The sequence below is a fragment of the Panthera onca genome, chromosome C2 (genome assembly GCF_046562875.1).
Source record: "Panthera onca isolate mPanOnc1 chromosome C2, mPanOnc1 haplotype 2, whole genome shotgun sequence".
In the NCBI taxonomy this organism is placed as follows: Eukaryota; Metazoa; Chordata; class Mammalia; order Carnivora; family Felidae; genus Panthera; species Panthera onca.
Genome location: NC_138347.1, coordinates 13678564 through 13696050, shown reverse-complemented (window position 1 = coordinate 13696050; position 17487 = coordinate 13678564). Strand labels below are relative to the sequence as shown.

The window sequence follows — 17487 nt, the reverse complement described above, 5'->3', positions numbered from 1 at the left end:
AGAGGCAGGCATTAACTACAGGAAAAAAAAAAAAAAAAAACAAGAAGTTGTTCAAGAAAGGAAATCAAATGATAGTATACTAATTGGCCCAGCAGCTAATATTATTTATATGGTCATAGCATGGAACACCCTAACAGTATAACAGAGACTATTGATTTAATCCTAAATGTTCATATAACTATACAGGAACATGAAGAAAGGAGAATTCATATATAATATAGCTAAATATTCATCTGTCATCACAGAAAGTCAGTAGTTAATGTACAAAGTTAATTTAAAAATACTATAAGCATGTTAATGAGAAATGAGGGTAAATGCAAGGGGAAAAAGAACAACTAAACAAAAGAAAACCTAGCTAAAATAATTGAACATAATTACTTTGGGGGACTAAGGCTAGGGGAAGAGGTTAAAAAAGGATAAGAATTTCACTCTTAATTTTTCTTTTTTTTTTTAAATTTTTTTTTAACGTTTTATTTATTTTTGAGATAGGGAGAGACAGAGCATGAACAGGGGAGGGTCAGAGAGAGGGAGACACAGAATCCGAAACAGGCTCCAGGCTCTGAGCTGTCAGCACAGAGCCCAACGCGGGGCTCGAACTCACGGACTGCAAGATCATGATCTGAGCCAAAGTCGGCCGCTTAACCCACTGAGCCACCCAGGCACCCCTTAATTTTTCTTTTAAGGTTAATTAAATTCTTTAAAACTATGTGCTCATATTGACTTTATACGAATTTCAAATAATGAGAAAAGGAAGATGAATAGTGTCAGTAATATATTATTTGGATAATACATAATAGTATACAAATCATATACTAAAATCTAGCTCAGCCACAATTATATTCACTGTCCTTTTAACATACGTGAGGAAATATCTGAACACACTAATAGTAGGGCATGTGCTGTAAACATTTACTGCCCTGTGTATTCATTTTGTACTTCAACATCTATACTCTTCATCAATACTCTCCTAAGAGCTAGGCAAATGGAGCCCCATATTTTGAAAATAGCCCTTCTGGTGCCTGAAAAGGACAGGGTCCAGGAGGAACCCTCCACACCCAGTACACTTGCTTCCCTTTGGGGAGTTCAATAAGGTATGTATGCTAAGGAGCTCTTGGACATGAGTCGATGCCTAGTGGTTGTTCCCAATAGCCTATGTGGTATTTCTTTCACTAGATTGCATGAGATGAGCCACCAGAATGGTTTGAAAAGTTGATATGGGGTGAGTCAAATTCTCCATATAGATAAAAAATTTTGCCTGGGGCTCCACACATCTTAGGAGTTCACCCTTCTTCACAACTAATCCATGTCAAAACCAAAGGCAAATATTTCTAAACTTTTTAGAAAACTGGCTAGGGGCAGGGAGAATGATCTACAGTGATGAGAAAACAGGACTTAGCTATAGACTAAGGGAGCATTTAAACCAACAGAAAGAACAAAGACCAAACATCCAGTTTGTCTTATCTGCAGAAAGCATGAAGTTAGAGGGAAGACCAAATTAGGATCCAGGATGATTTCGACAAGTTCATTAGAAGGACAGAAACCACAAACATAAAATCTCAAAGAAGTCAATTTAACTTCTGCACTTAGAGTTCTGGAAACATCTATTAAAATAGGACGGTAGAGACCTTGTAAGAGTTGATTCTATGGGTTTGATACACCACAAGCTCAGTATGAGCCAACAGTTAGGTGTGGTTCCTAATAAATTAAGGAACTGACACTAACATTGTGGAAGAAAATGGGAAGAGCAGGAACCAAACTGCAGGGAGGCTGCACAGGACTGACCTCAAGGGAGACAGGGTGTTGGGTTCCAGAACTATTTACAAGGAGGAGTATCTACCAAGTCCACTTCACGCCTCTTTGTAAAAGATGACTTCCAGAATTTTCCTCAATCTGGCTGGCCTTGTTCAGGACATGTGTGCCAGTGACTTTTGTCAAGTCCACATAGAACCAGATGTGGCACTTCAGAATAACCATCCAGAGCCTAAGAGCCCTAATAAAACTCAAAGCCTTAGCCTCTTCCCAGGGAAGCCACACTCAACTTCTGTAAAGATCCTTATTTAAATACTTTTTTTAACGTTTTTATTTATTTTTGAGACAGAGAGAGCATGAACGGGGGAGGGGCAGAGAGAGAGGGAGACACAGAATCGGAAGCAGGCTCCAGGCTCTGAGCCATCAGCCCAGAGCCCGACGCGGGGCTCGAACTCACGAACCGCGAGATCGTGACCTGAGCTGAAGTCGGACGCTTAACCGACTGAGCAACCCAGGCGCCCCAAGATCCTTATTTAACAGAAATAAAAGGAACTAGTCACTTTTTCTTTATTGTTAAAATGCAACTATAACATTTAATGAGCATTTGCTGGGGGCATCTGGGTGGCTCAGTCCGTTAGGCATCCAACTCCTGATTTCAGCTCAGGTCATGATCTCGTGGTTTAGGAGTTCGAGCCCAGCACTGCCAGTGCAGAGCCACCTGCTTGGGATTCTCTCCCTCTCTCTCTGCCCCTCCTCCTCTTGTTCTCTCTCTCTCTCTCTCTCTCTCTCTCTCTCTTTCTCTCTCACAAAACAATAATGAGCATTTTAAAAATATTATTTAAAAAATTATTTTAAAAATAATGAGCATCTGCTATCTATAAGACATCTGACTTGGATTATTACACCCAATCCCCAACTCACCATAATGGTGTAAATACTATTCTTTTGTTCACTAGTCTCTTTTTCATATGCATACTATACCCTCACACAAGTGACTTTCTAAATGATACAAAAACTTTCTATAGAAAGGCAGTCCCCCCCACGGAGATATTCTCCACACTTCTTTAGATATATCATTGCATATGATTTTCCATCCAGTCAGGAGTCATTCTTACCCGGCCTGCTAATTATGTTCCTAAGACATGTGATGTAGAAATAAAAACCGAATATTAGGATATGTTACCATAAAAGTCATGGAGCTTTTTGGAATTGTATGTAACACCCAGCGGTAATGGACAAAGGAAGGCCCCAAGAGGAAACTGTACTTCGTACGTGGTAGATGCTGGTTCTGCCTTCCAGTTGGAGGGAAGTCTCTAAAGCAGTTTCAATGCAGGAACTATAGCCTCCCTTTGCAGACAGCATAGCACCTCTTCTACGCAAGTGGCTCTAATATTCATGCCCATTCCCACCCCCATCCTGCCCATAAAACCCCTTTTTTGCTTTTGCCGGTAGCATGAATCTCCTTACCATGGGCAAATCTGAATAACAGCATCAAATCAGCAGCACACTGGCTCTGTAAACCATGCACAGTGAATTGAGCCCCGGGGTTGGAATAACCTACAAATTATTTCCATAATCGTGGTTGATCTCCCTTGTGTTAACCTCACCCCTTACACACACAGGTTTCTTTCAAACCTAGCCCCTCTAGAGTCATGTGGATTACAACAAGTAGAAGGTAGAAAATGCCCTCATAGGTCCTGAACAGCAGTAATTTCTTCTGAAAAGGTTCATTTTGTGCTCTATCCCACGTAAGTAGCCTAAAAATTTCACCACCACAAGAGGACACAGAGGTTTTCATGAATAGGTCCTATGTTGCCACAAAAGAATTTTATTCAACGTGACCTATTGGATATTTAGATTGTACTAGCAATTTTATGGCCAAGACGGTCCTTTCAAGAGGAATTCACATCAGCAGAGTGTAAGTAAAATGAGTATCCTGAAACCGATTAGATTATCATCTAAACTGCGTAGTGAGGCAAGAATGGCTGAAATATTGAAATATTCCCCAGTGAATGGCTTAATTCTAAGAATGAGAAACAGACCCTTTTGACTGTGGTCAGTGATTCCTGCCCATGTTCTTCTTAGGGTAAACAGTAATAGAAATAAGATAAATAGTATGCTTAGACAGTAAAAGATTTTAGAGAAAGAGGGGCTTGGTTTGAAGCCAGCCAACACTCAGTGACTGTGTCACTTGGCGTCTAATTATTAGCCTTTATAAAAGCCTCAGCTTCACCAAATGGGAGACACAGTCCACATTAATTGGCTAAAATATGGATATACCATCCAACTCACTGATTGCTGTACGAATTAAATGTGACTTATGATTTTGCTTTCATGTGGAACTGAAAAACATAAAACAAATGAACAAACAAAAGCAGAAACAGACTCATAAATACCGAGAACAAACTGGTGGTTGCCTGGGGGGTGGAGGAAGGGGAATGGGCAAAACAGGTGAAGGAGATGAAGAGGTATAAACTTCCATTTATAAAATAAATAAGCCATGGAGATGGAAAGTACAGGATAGGAAATACGGCCAATCATACTGCAATGATGCTGTAGGGTGACAGATGGGAACTATGCTGATGGTGACAATCACTGCCTAATGTATGGAACTGCTGAATAACCATGGTGGCACCTAAAACTATGATATATCAACTATACTTACATTTAAAAAAAATTTTTTTAAGAATTATATGTGACTCACATTATAAAACACTTTCCAAGATGGTGGCATACAAGAAGGGCTCAGTAAAAGATGGCCGCTGATATCACATAATATTGTTATTGTCGTCATTGTTAGCTCTAGTTAGCTATTCCCTCATATACAAGAAATCCAAATAATAAAAAGTGATGCCAGATGCAGAAAAACAGTGGTCAATAAGCGATACAGAAGAATAGTTTCATGACTCAGAGCATGTAGATTTTTTAAATAGGATACACAAAAGCACTACCCATTAAGGAAGACCTGAGAAATGATATACATTAAAATTAAAAAGTCACAGGGCATCTGGGTGGCTCAGTCGGTTAAGCCTCCGCCTTCGGCTCAGGTCATGATCTCACGGTCTGTGAGTTCAAGCCCCATGTTGGGCTCTGTGCTGACAGCTCAGAGTCTGGAGCCTGCTTCAGATTCTGTGTCTCCCTCTGTCTCAGCCCTTTCCCCACTCACACTCTGTATCTCTCTCTGTGTCTCAAAAATAAATAAGATATTTATTTTATTTTAAATTGTTTATTTTATTTTAATTTTAAAATAAAATTAAAAACTAATAATAAAAATTAAATAGTCAGATTAACAAAGGATATCTTTAACAGAGTAAAAAGCGAGCCACAGTAAGAGCACAGTAAAAAACGATACACAAAGTATGTACAGAAGTGCCATGAATCATTAAGAAAGATAACCCAATGGAAAAACAAGCAGGAGACTGAAATAAGCATTTCACAAAGATGATGTTGAAATGGTCATTAACCACCCCCCCCCACCACCAAAACATGGTCAGCTGCACACTAATGGCTTACAAATGAAAAACTAAAAAGATCTGACAATACCAAGTGCAGACAAGGATATGGAACTCCTTGAATTCCCTTGGGCTGCTGATCGGCGCATAAATTATCATTTTGGAAACTGGCAGTATTTAGTAAATACGAATGCGGGGGCACCTGGGTGGCTCAGTCGGTTGAGTGTCCAGCTTCAGCTCAGGTCATGATCTCACGGCCCGTGGGTTCAAGCCCTGCGTCGGGCTCTGTGCTGACAGCTCGGAGCCTGGAGCCTGCTTTGGATTCTGTGTCTCCCTCTCTCTCTGCCCCTAACCCACTCGCATTCTATCTCTGTCTCTCTCAAAAATAATTAAATATTTAAAAAAAAAAATTAACAAAAAAAAACGAATGCGTACATTGACCCCATGACAAACCGATACCAATCCTAGGTATATGCCAGCAGAAATGCGGACAAACATATCCTGAACACAGACACAAGCTTACTCTAGCAATACTGCTCATGGTCCCTCCAAATTGGGATCAACCCAAATGTACCCAGGGACAGGATGCTACATAACCCAGGTAGCCTGGATCTGTTGCAATTTATACCTGTTATCCTGGCATAATTGTTTATTGAGCTGCCATATCTCTCAAAACTGGCTAGTCTCTGAAGTGTCCTGATGAGTTCATCAGTAGAAATGGTAGAGTAAAGGACCTCAAAAAACTGCTCCTCTGTGAAACCAGTAACATCAGCAAAAATCTTCAAAATTGGCTTTTTCAGAGCTCCAGCAATTAATTAGGTCTTGCAACAATCAGGTGCTTCTATTGGAAAAAAGCGATAGCTGAGTCTCAGAACAGAAAGGTTTGAGGACATTTTTGCTTGCCTTATTCCCGTCTTCATCTCCCCATCTCCACAAGCACGTGAAAAACAGCGGCCTAGCAATCACTGGAGGGGGCAGTGAGCTCCCACAAAACAATGTCCTCAAAGAACTGTCATCATTTGACATATGACAGTTCGCAGGAAACCCCCATTCACAGGGCTTGTTGCTATTTGACCTCAGAACTCACTTGTGCAGATAGTCATTACTCCAAGGGGAGTTTCTGAAAACTAATCAGGAACAACTGTTTAATATCACAGCTGCCTGAGACAGTGATGACAGTTGGGGCAAGAAAAGAAGCTAACCAAGAAACTTTTTTTTTAATGTTTATTTATTTTTGAGACAGAAAGACAGAGAGAGAGAGAGAGAGAGAGAGAGAGAGAAAGAGCAGGAGAGGGGCAGAGAGAAAGGGAGACACAGAATCTGAAGCAGGCTCCAGCCTCTGAGCTGTCAGCACAGAGCTGGACATGGGGCTCGAACCCCCAAACGCTGATATCATGACCTGAGCAGAAGTCAGACACTTATCTGACTGAGCCACTCAGGCACCCCGGGAAGTTTTTTAATAGCTGGGGAATAAGATATTCGTAAGCTATCCATAGTCCAGGGAATCTAGAAAGTCATGTACAAGACTGTGCATACATTCACAAAACCCTAAGAAGGCCCTACCCTCACCCCTCTGGCTGACCTTGAGACTCTGTGCAAGCAGAGGTGAAGGCTAAGGCAAGTTATTAATCAGCTGTCTGAGTGTTGAAGACATAGAAGTCCTTGGGAAAGAATGGATGTCTAATCGCTTCCAGGCATTTAAGGAAATCTTTGTAATCATTTGCTGACTACTAAACTAACTGAGCAGAGACTTCAGTAGCCACACATCACAAAGAATAAATGTTTTATAGATTTCAGGAAAGGCACTTAACAAACAAGCAAGAGTCACAACAATCAACTACAACAAACACTGGGGGGAGAAGGGGGACCTGGTTTCAAGAGTCACCACATTATATTATTTAACATGGAGTTTTCAACCAAGTAGCTGTGAAACATGCAAAGAAACAACCAAACATGGAACACACACAAGGAAAGAAACAGTTAATAGAAACTATCCCTAAGGAAGTTCAGATAGTAGACTGCTAAACAAAGACATTAAATCAACTATTTTGAATATGTCCAAAGGACTAAAGCAAATCATGTCTAAGGAAGTAAAGCATAAGAATGATAATCTCACCAAACAGAGAATATCCATAGAAAATTAAAAAAAATTTTTTTTCAGAGAATCAAATACAAATTCTAGAGTTGAAATGTAGAAAAATTGAAGTGAAAATTTCACCAGAGGAACTCAACAGCAGATTTGAACTGGCAAAAAAGAATCCGTGAACTTGAAGTAGGTCAACTGAAATTATCCAGTCCAAGAAACAGAACAAAAAAAGAATGAAGGAAGATGAACAGTCTCAGAGACTTGCACTATCAAGCTTGCTAACATAAACATAATGGGAGTCCTAAAAGAGAAGAGAAATGGAAAGAAACCTATTTAAAGAAATTATGGTTGAAAATTTTCCAATTGTGGTTTAGACACATGCATCTAAACATCAAAGAAGCTCAAAGAATTCCAGGGAGAATAAACTGAAAGACATCAATACCTAGAGACATATCATAAGCTGTTTAAATACAAAGACAAAATTCCCAAAGTACCAACAGAGAAGCAACTCATCTAATAGATTTTTATTTTATTTTGAGTGGGCTCCATGCCCAAAGTGGCACTTGAACTCATGACCCTGAGTTTAAAAGCTGCATATTGTACCAATTGAGCCAACCAGGCGCCCCAAGAAGCAACTCATCTATACAGGGGATCCTCCTAAGATTAAAAGCTGATTTCTCATCAGAATCCATGGAGGCCAGATGGCAGTACAAGAATACTTTCAAAACACTGAAATAAGACTGTCAGTCGAGAATTCTACATCCAGCAAAACTATCCTTCAAAAATGAAGGAGAAATGCAGACATTCCCAGATAAACAAAAGTGTCCTGGCTTGGATGATAAGATCCAGATTTACTCTATCCAACTAGTAGCCTGCATGTGTGTCTGTGGGTGAGGAATGGCTTATAGGGTGCTAGAAATTTCTGTTTCTTGACCTAGGTGGTGGTTATGTATTCATTCTGTGACATTTCACTGACCAATACATTTATGTTTTGTACACTCTTATTTTTTTTTCAATGTTTATTTGTTTTTGAGAGAAAGTGAGAGAAAGAGTGAGAGAGAGCAGGGGAGGGGCAGAGAGGGAGACAGAGGATCCAAAGTGGGCTCTGCACTGACAGCAGTGAGGCTGATGCAGGGCTCAAACTCACAAACCAAGAGATCCTGACCTGAGCCAAAGTCAGACACTTAAGCAACTGGGCCACCCAGGCACGCCAGATCATAATTATTTTAATGATGGAGGAGGAATAAGCGGAGGTCCTTTTTTTGTAATTTTTTAAAATGTTTACTTATTTTTGAGAGAGAGAGAAACAGAGTATAAGTGGGATAGGGGCAGAGAAAGAGGGAGACACAGAAGCTGAAGCAGCTCCAGGCTATGAGCTGTCAGCACAGAGTCGGATGTGGGGCTTGAACTCATGAACCATGAGATCCTGACCTGAGCCAAAGTCGGACACTTAACTAACTTGGCCACCCAGGTACCCTTTATGTGTGCTTTACCTCATTGATTGATTGATTGATTGATTGATTTTAAATTTTTTTTAATGTTTATTTATTTTTGAGACAGAGAGAGACAGAGCATGAACGGGGGAGGGTCAGAGAGAGAGGGAGACACAGAATCCGAAGCAGGCTCCAGGCTGTGAGCTGTCAGCACAGAGCCCGACATGGGCTCGAACTCACGGACCTTGAGATCATGACCTGAGCCAAAGTCGGACACTTAACCGACTGAGACACCCAGGCGCCCCTTTACCTCATTGATTTAAAGAAAAAAAAAAACAACAAAAAAACAGATGCTGTCCACACACAAATGACCACTTTATATTTCTCACTTTAACTGCCCAAATGCAAATAACTTAGGGGCCAAACCCAGAAACTCGGTGAAATAACCTATTATTCTTTCCCACGCCTTTAATCCAGCTCTCTTTTCTGCATGGAATATTCTCACTGTTCATTGCCCCAATTCATCCTTTAATATTCATGACCAGGCCTTCCTATACTACAAAGATCTATCCCTGTGTCTATCTCCCATGTCATATATGAACACTTTTGAGAGCACGAACTGTGTCAAAATCTTCTTGTTCTCAATAGCACCATGAGAAGCATGTAGGAAGCACAGACTACCAGTTGCAGGAATTTCTGCATTATGGAAATAAACGAGGGCAGCCTTCCTAACTACCACAGCAAGAAGTTCTGGCAGAATGCATCACAACCCACCAAACTCAAACAATTCCCTATAAAAGCAAATGTTAACCCTGCAGTGATTAGCAGGTTCGTTTTTTTTTTTTTTTTAAACACAATTAACACTCCAACTTCAAGAACACTGGGTACAAATTTCTGATAAGATGAGGAAATTATTCGGGTACAGCTAGTCATTTCTGGGAAGTCACTGTTTTATTTTATGAGTAATGTTAGAAGAGAACATTATGATGAAAAATTTTGACAGCTCAAATCATTTCTAAATTAAGGAATTCATCATCTTTTTCTGAAGCTCTTCACAAATGGTATTGAGACTACATTGACGAATCCTTCAACCCACAGCAAAGAGCGCAAGCCTCTCAAATTCAACTCACATCCTTCCGTAGGCTTCCCATGGAACCTTCTGGGTGACTTCTCTCATTTCTGAGTTCAATACAGATGTTTATTTTGTCATGGATCATTTTTTTGTTTCTATAATGAGCAGAAGATAAAAACCCACTAGAAAAGGAAAACAGGGTGGGGTACCACAGGCCGGAGAGGAAGATGTCTGGTTTGGAGGTTTGAAATGCCCATAGGGGAAGCGCCTAACAAACCTGAAAGAGGAAAGCATCACCCAGGGAATTGCTGAGGCAGAAGACGAAGTCCTTCTTGGGGTGTTCAGGTACGGCCTGCACGATGCTGTTCTCCACCCACACGGCATGCTTAGGGATGCTGTTGTGGTCTATTCCAGACCTACCATCGCTCTCATAGAAGAAGAGTGTGCACCCTGAGAAAACAAAACAGGGGTCTGCGTGAGTATTTAGCGCTTGTGCAACAAAAAAGTCGGTAGAGGAATCTATTGTCTGTGTCCCGTCACAAGGAAGAGGCTGGAAATTAAAGTGCGTGGAAACCGAGGGAGAAAAGAATGGGGTTTTGCTTGTGCTGAAGTCTTGGATGGACTGAGAGAAAGGCAAAGATTTTTCAATCACTGTTTCTCAGGCCACATGAGACTCCCTCATGTACGCCCTCAAGTTCTTAAAGACCCTGAATCTCTTAAGAGTGTTTCATCACAGGTATGCTCATAGGCATATGGGGGTCCTACAGCAACTTTGGCCAATGGTGGCTAGGAACCCAGCGCAACTGGTCAGAACTAAAACCACGGCTGTGTGAGGACCATCAATCAGTACCGGCCCACTGGAGTCCCTTCCCAGTGGCTCACATGATATACAACCAGGCAACACAACTCTGGGGGATTCTTGGCTAGGCCCTTGGAGGAAACAACTCACAAAACTAGCTTTGGGTGCTTTAAGGATAAGGAAAGAAATGATAGTTTTTTTATTCAAATATGTCCTACAGAATGTTCTCTAGAAATAAACCATGTCCTGTTCCTACTGAAAGAAAAAATGGCAGGCGCACATATGAAGGCCTGGGGCGGGGGGGTTACTCAACACCTGGTCCGCACTTAATGGCCCTGTGAAACTAATGAGACAGAAACAATAAAAACCTCCCATAGATTTATGCCAAGGTGGCTTCAGTGAATGGCCTCCATGGTCTCCTTAACGTGAGGCTCACTTTCATAGTAATTACTACCTGAACATTTACTGTCAACTAATCAAAACCACATTCAGGGAAAGCGTGGGCCCCACTTTATGTGACTGACAAAGCCCCTGAAAGTACAATCTATTCAGCCGTAAGAGGGGTTTCTTCCATAACGTAAATTTGCGCATATGTGATTAGTAACGCAGAATGATGGGTATCGATGGAAAAGTCACATTAGTTCAGAGGCAATTTTTCTTAGCCCATAATATTTCACATTCACATGGTAACAGCTGCTGAAATGCAAAGTCCCCAAACACAGCCGAATACAGCACAGTGGCAGATGCCATGTCCAAGCACTGCACGAATTCTCCCTTGGCAGAGTTTCCCAAAAGCTTTCCTCACAAGTCCTACCGTATGGTGTTCCTAGGCTTTACGGTTTCTTCTTTCCTGTTCTTGTCTCGATAATCCAGGTATTTTGATTCCTCTTTCTACCCACTCGCGTTATATTCACTTTTTTATCTTAATTGTTTTAAGTTTATTTATTTATTTGGAGAGAGAGAAAGAGAGAGAGAGAGAGCAAGCATGCACAGGAGAGAGGCAGAGAGAGAGGGAGAAAGAATCCCAAGCAGGCTCTGAGCTTTTAGCACAGAGCCCGATTTGGGGCTCAGTCTCACAAACTGTGAGACCATGACCAGAGCCAGTATCAAGAGTTGGACGCTTAACCAACTGAGCCACTCAGGTATCCCATATATTCTCTTTTTTCTTAAAGGTGAAGTCCGATGTTTTCTATAGTATTTACTGCTAAAAAGTAAGATGCGAACTATGTGAATATTTTTAGCAGCGGATTTAGTTATCCGTCCATCCATCTATCTCTCCGTCTATCCAGCATTGGGTTAAAAAGTTGCAAGCACGTAATTGAATTACTTACCTATTGAGTAGTCTGCCCCAACCTTGTTTTTCCCATAATCCCTGTTATTGTGAAGATCTCAGGTCTTTTCAGAAACCCATGTAACACATGGCAGAATCATCTGAACCTATTTCTACTTCTTAAGCTAACACAGACTCAGAGATAAATATAAGAAAGAAAATGGAAAGGGGACGCCATTTTTCTCCAAATCAGAGGTTCTTGAAGTGTGGCAATCTTGCCCTTGAGGGGACATGTGGCGACGTCTGGAGACATTTTTGGCTCTGTCACTGGGTGTAGGGGGTGGGGGAGGAGGTGCCACTGGCATCCAGCAGGTAGAGGACAGGGATCCTGCTAAACATCCTACGGCGCCCGGGATAACACCCCACAACAAAGAATTTTCCAGAAAATGTCAAGAGTGCCCCCGTTACGAAACCCCGCTCTGATCTTTAGGACGAACACTACAGTCATGATTAGCAGATTGTGAGCAGAGAAGGAGAAACACAGCTGTACCGGAGGGTGAGGACAAAGGAGGAGGCCTGTGGATAATGGAGAGGGGACATCCGCGAACCTTGGCACGTGCAAACATTGAACACTTTATACAGTCTCCTCAAATGGCTGTTTTTAGAATCTCCCGAAGTTGGTTTACAATCACCCACGACAGCAGGTGGTTAAAATCGGCTTTTCCTCTAATTATGTCCTTGCTCCAGTGAGGAGACGCACACGAAGCAACACATCCAGGACCCACACGCTCCCTGAGAGTCCACCGGCCCTCAGCTTCACTCGAGCGTCATCTGTATGCTCGGCAGTTGTCGACAGAGACACCCCAGAGGTTCGTGCTAAATGAGATCTTTTTTTAAAAAAATTAATTATTCTGTCTAAAGTGAAAGAATCTTTGGAGAAATCTACCCCCACGGCTCCCAGGTGCTCTGCTTTTGATTTCATGATATCCAAGGGTTGCTAAGAAAGAAAGAAAAAAAAAAACAAAACCCAGCAGCACGTTGTGCCTTTGAGTGGCAAGAACGAGCCGTGAGCATGTCAATATATAAAGGGAACCCGTCGGGATTAAGAAACGAAGGACTCAGTGGCTCTGGGTTCTGGGCCTGGATCCTGACAGACTGTGTCACTCAGATCTGGGTCACCAAGAAAGTGAAGGCTCCCTCCTCTAATGGGCTCCTGAGCTGGGCTCCAAAATGCCTGCACGCTGGCTTCCAGGATCATTTATTCTCTAAGGGAACGGCAGAAACAAAACAGTTTCCTCTTCTGTGTCCCAAGTTAAAAATCACCTAATTATTGTTATTCTCTGACACAGACACTGGTGTTCTCGAACTTAGTGCCAGAATGATGTGGGAAGCTTGTTTCACACGTACATCCGGGGCCTGTCATGGGCTGAATTCTATCACCCCAAATTCCTATGTTAAAGTCCTAATCCAGTACCTCAGAAAGTGGCCATATCTGGAAGTAGGATTGTAAAAAGAGGTCATTACAATCAAAAGAGGTCATAGGAGTGAGCCCTAATCCAATCTAACTGCCGTTCTTATAAGAAGGGGGAATTGGGGGGCGCCTGGGTGGCTCATTCGGTTGAGCGTCCGACTTCGGCTCAGGTCACGATCTCACGGTTCGTGAGTTCGAACCCTGCGTCGGGCTCTGGGCTGATGGCTCAGAGCCTGGAGCCTGCTTCCGATTCTGTGTCTCCCTCTCTCTCTGCCCCTCCCCCATTCATGCTCTGTCTCTCTCTGTCTCAAAAATAAATAAACATTAAAAAAAAATTAAAAAAAAAAAAAAAAAAGAAGGGGGAATTGGGCCACAGACAGGCAGAAGGGGAAAGCCATGAGAAGACACTGGAAGAAGACAGCCTTCTAGAAGCCAAGGAGGGAGATGGCAGCAAGCACCAATCCCACTCACACCTTGATTTCCTCCGGCCTCCAGAACTGTGAGAACATAAATTTCTTTCGTTAAACCAGTCGGTCTGTGGTACTTTGAGACAGCAGCCCTAATACAGGGCGGGGGGGGGGGGGGGGGGGGGCGGGGGTGTGCCTCCATTTTTCTGCAGGAATGCGGCCCCGGTGGTGACCACAGGGACTAAGATCATGCTCTGGGAATAGCTGAGCAACAGGACAGAAGGAGCCTGGGACCCAGATGACTCAGAGGAAGGAGTCACCACAACGACTTCAGACGGTCTACCCCTGGTAGATGGGAGGGAAATCAGTACCATCTTGTTTAACACGTTGTCACTGTGGGTCTCTGTGACATGCAGCAAAGCGTACAGTCTAGTTAACAAGCTCCCATCTCGTCTCACCAGGCGGTGAAGCAACAGTTGGCACCGATAGTAATGGGGCCAGCCTACACCTTGCTTGTCCTTCCAGGATTGGCCTGCACACCACCACAGACTCCAGGGCATCCTGTGCCTCTAGGACTGGGTGTCCCCGACACCAGCCACAGTTGATGCGATTGAGTATGGAATGGTTCAGAGTGTGTGCCACATCTGGAAAGCCCAGGCTCCCTCCTGCACTTGCCCTTCATGCCTGTTAACCTATCTAGCCTGTCCTGCCAAACCCTACCCCTGTTTCAAATGGAGCTTGTGACAAAAAGTCTAAGTGGCCTTCAAGTATTCCTTTTAAGACACAGAGCTCAGAGGTGCCCAGGTAACTCAGCCGGTTAAGCCTCCGACTCTTGCTCTCGGCTCAGGTCATGATCTCACGGTTTGTGAGTCCGAGCCCCGCATCGGGCTCTGCGCGGACAGCGTGGAGGCTGCTTGGGATTCTGTCTCCCTCTCCTCCCCCCACCCCCTCCGCCACCCCACCCGTCCTCTCTCTCTCTCAATAAATAAGTAAACCTAAAAAATTTTTTTAAAAAAGGCACAGAGCTCACAAATGCATTATGACTTTTATACTACTGAGACACGTGCAGACGTGCACAAGAGCATATACACCTGCTTCAAAAGTGTATATTCAATGTGTGACTGTACAACAGTGACTTTTCAGAAACATATGATGGCTCAGACATTCTATTATGCATTAGGTCAAACCTTATGAAATCAGTGATATTCCATCATTTTTTTTTAAGCCTAAAAACATAGTAATTTCTTGGGCTTCAAACTAATGACTTTGCCTCTACGACAGTCACTTCAGGGGGCACTCCAATGCCTTGAATAATTAAGAGAAATTTTTTTTGGAACATGTCCCTCGAAACTGTCATCCCAAGCAGCTGTATATAGGAGGAAACTGGGTTAGTGATGCTCCTCTAGCTTAAGGGTGAAAAAGTGAAGAAAACAGCTGGTGGGGAAGCCAGGGTGGGGAGTTACTAAATAAGCAAGGAACACAAAGTTTCAGTTAAGTGAGATGATTGCATCCCAGAGATCGGCTCTACAGTCAATGATAATGTAACATACGCCTAAAAACTTAAGATCTCACGCTAAGTATTCTTATCACAATAAAAAAAAAAAAAAAAAAAAAAAAACTGGTTAAAACTGATACAAAATAGGGGCGTCTGGGTGGCTCAGTCCGTTAAGCGTCTGACTCTTGACTCTGACTCAGGTCATGATCTCACGGTAGGTGCGATCAAGCCCTGTGTGGGGTTCTATGCTGACAGTACAGAGCCTGCTTGGGATTTTCTTTCTCTCTCTCTCTCTCTCTCTCTCTCTCCCTCCCTCCCTCCCTCCCTCCCTCCCTCCCTTGCTCTCTTTCTCTCAAGAAATAAAGAGTTTTTTAAGCTTTAAAAAAATTGGTATAAAATACAAACTCCACGTAATTAAGAAACATCATGTGCGCAGGTGCACCAAGGACCGCCGGTGCATCACGCTCCGGGGGTGCGGGGCTCCCGCTCCTACCTTTCAGGGACACCCAGTAGTGCTTCCACTTCCTCCGGGTGGCCGACTCCACCTTCTTGTTCTTCTTGTGCACCAGGAAGTTCTTGACGGCCAGCGCCCCGGCCTTGCGCACCGTGCCCTGCGCGGCCGTGAGCAGGATGTCCGACTGGCCCGGGGAGCTCAGGGTGCCGCTGCTCTGCTCGTCGCTGTGCGCCGAGCCCGCCTCCTCCAGGCTCTCGCTGTTGGTGGTGCTCATCTCCAGCTCCCGCCGGAAATTCTCGTACACCCCCTGGCGGGCCGCATCCCCCGTGGAGCTGCTGCCGCTGTCGCTGCCCACAAAGGCGCGGCCGGTGGGGGGCGAGTAGCTGGAGTTGGTGGCATTGGATCGCCTGGACAGGAGGTCCGTGTCGGTGGTGGCCCCTTCGATCCCGCTGTCCGCAAACTCACTGCCCTCGCCGGCATTAACATCCTTGGGAGCCGAAAAGGGAGAAAAAGAAGACGTACATCACGCAGAGAAGCAAGCCACAGACCGTGTGGCCGCAGGGCTGCGCGAGACCCACGGGGCGCTGCTGCTCCCACCCGGTCCTGGACCAATGACTCCTCAAGCCCCCGACCCACGCGAACCTAACCTGCCCGCAGAGCGGCTCAGGAAGACCACCACGCCACCCTGGCGTGAATCTGAACAGGCTGAAATGTTCAAGAAACCTATGTATTTAAAAACAAGGAACCGTTCCAGAGAACTCACCATGTATCTGACTTAGGTAATTAACTAATTGGCGAATCCACTACTGAGCTTCTCCCACCACCGTGGCTGGGCGCCCCTCATCAGTCTGCCCAAAACTCCAGGAAATTTTGCAGGCTGATCAGTGCTTGCAGAGGTGGGGGATACAATGGAGAACAAGGTCTTTACAGCTAATACTTTTTTTCCCCTCTTTTTTTTTTTTTTTAATAAAGAGCCTGGAGTTAGGAGTCTGTTTTGTAATGTGGGGACTAAAAAGATACCTAGCATACCGCCTCACCCACTCACCCAGCAAGGACCCATGTCCCACGAGCAGGCAAGAGTCCTCATGCTGGAACCAGCTTCACTTCTTGAAAACAAGCAGCCTCTCACCCTGCATGGAGCTAAATAAGTCTGTGGGGCCCACAGCTCCAGTACAGGCTCTCCAATTACCTTGCCCTTTCAAAGCCGGGATGCTAAGAGCCCAAAGCAAGCTACTCACTGCCCCCGGGCCAAGTGACAGCTTGCGGCAACTGCCAGTGTGGGGGGGTATCAATTCCCAGTCTGAAAACATTTGGAACTTCCAAAGCACAGTCCCTGCTCTCAGGTTGAACACTTCCGGGACACAGACAGGTCTGTTCTTAAATCAGAGTCTTAACTGCACTGAAGTGCGACCGGCATATCCATAAGCAATAATTAAATAATGGTAGTCATCAAGGAAGGATAATGACAGCACTATTGGACAGGACAGCTCAACAGTCTCACGGATAAGAAGTCAGACTGATTTTTCTCAAAGGAAGAGAACAGGAACAGGGGTCTGACATAGTGGTATAGAAGGTAAAGTAATACATGCTTTGGGGATTTAACCATTTTTTGAGCCTTAAGTCTCATAAGCATCTAATTATGGTTCGAAAATGTAAAAACTGACAGTTCTGGGTTGGCATAAAAATGAATGCTTTGGGCTCAAATATTTGCTGAGAGGCAGTGGGGCCGGATGAACCAAGCCACAGACGAGCACTGTCCTGCATGAAGCCCAGACAGGTGCTGAGCCCGGATCTCTAAG

At 43.8% G+C, this 17487-nt stretch overlaps 1 protein-coding gene across 10 annotated transcripts in view; it reads right to left on the bottom strand.

Moving 5' to 3' along the window:
- The window catches only part of TIAM1 (TIAM Rac1 associated GEF 1), a 388818-nt gene that overhangs the window by 104690 nt on the left and 266641 nt on the right, over window positions 1-17487 (bottom strand). For all 10 annotated transcript variants that reach the window (XM_078452850.2, XM_078452848.2, XM_078452849.2 and 7 more), the window contains 2 exons: window positions 15728-16175; window positions 10070-10242 (listed from right to left, as the gene is read on the bottom strand). In XM_078452850.2, coding sequence (XP_078308976.1) covers window positions 10070-10242; window positions 15728-16175 — 621 coding nt within the window. The remainder of the gene's footprint in view (window positions 1-10069; window positions 10243-15727; window positions 16176-17487) is intronic.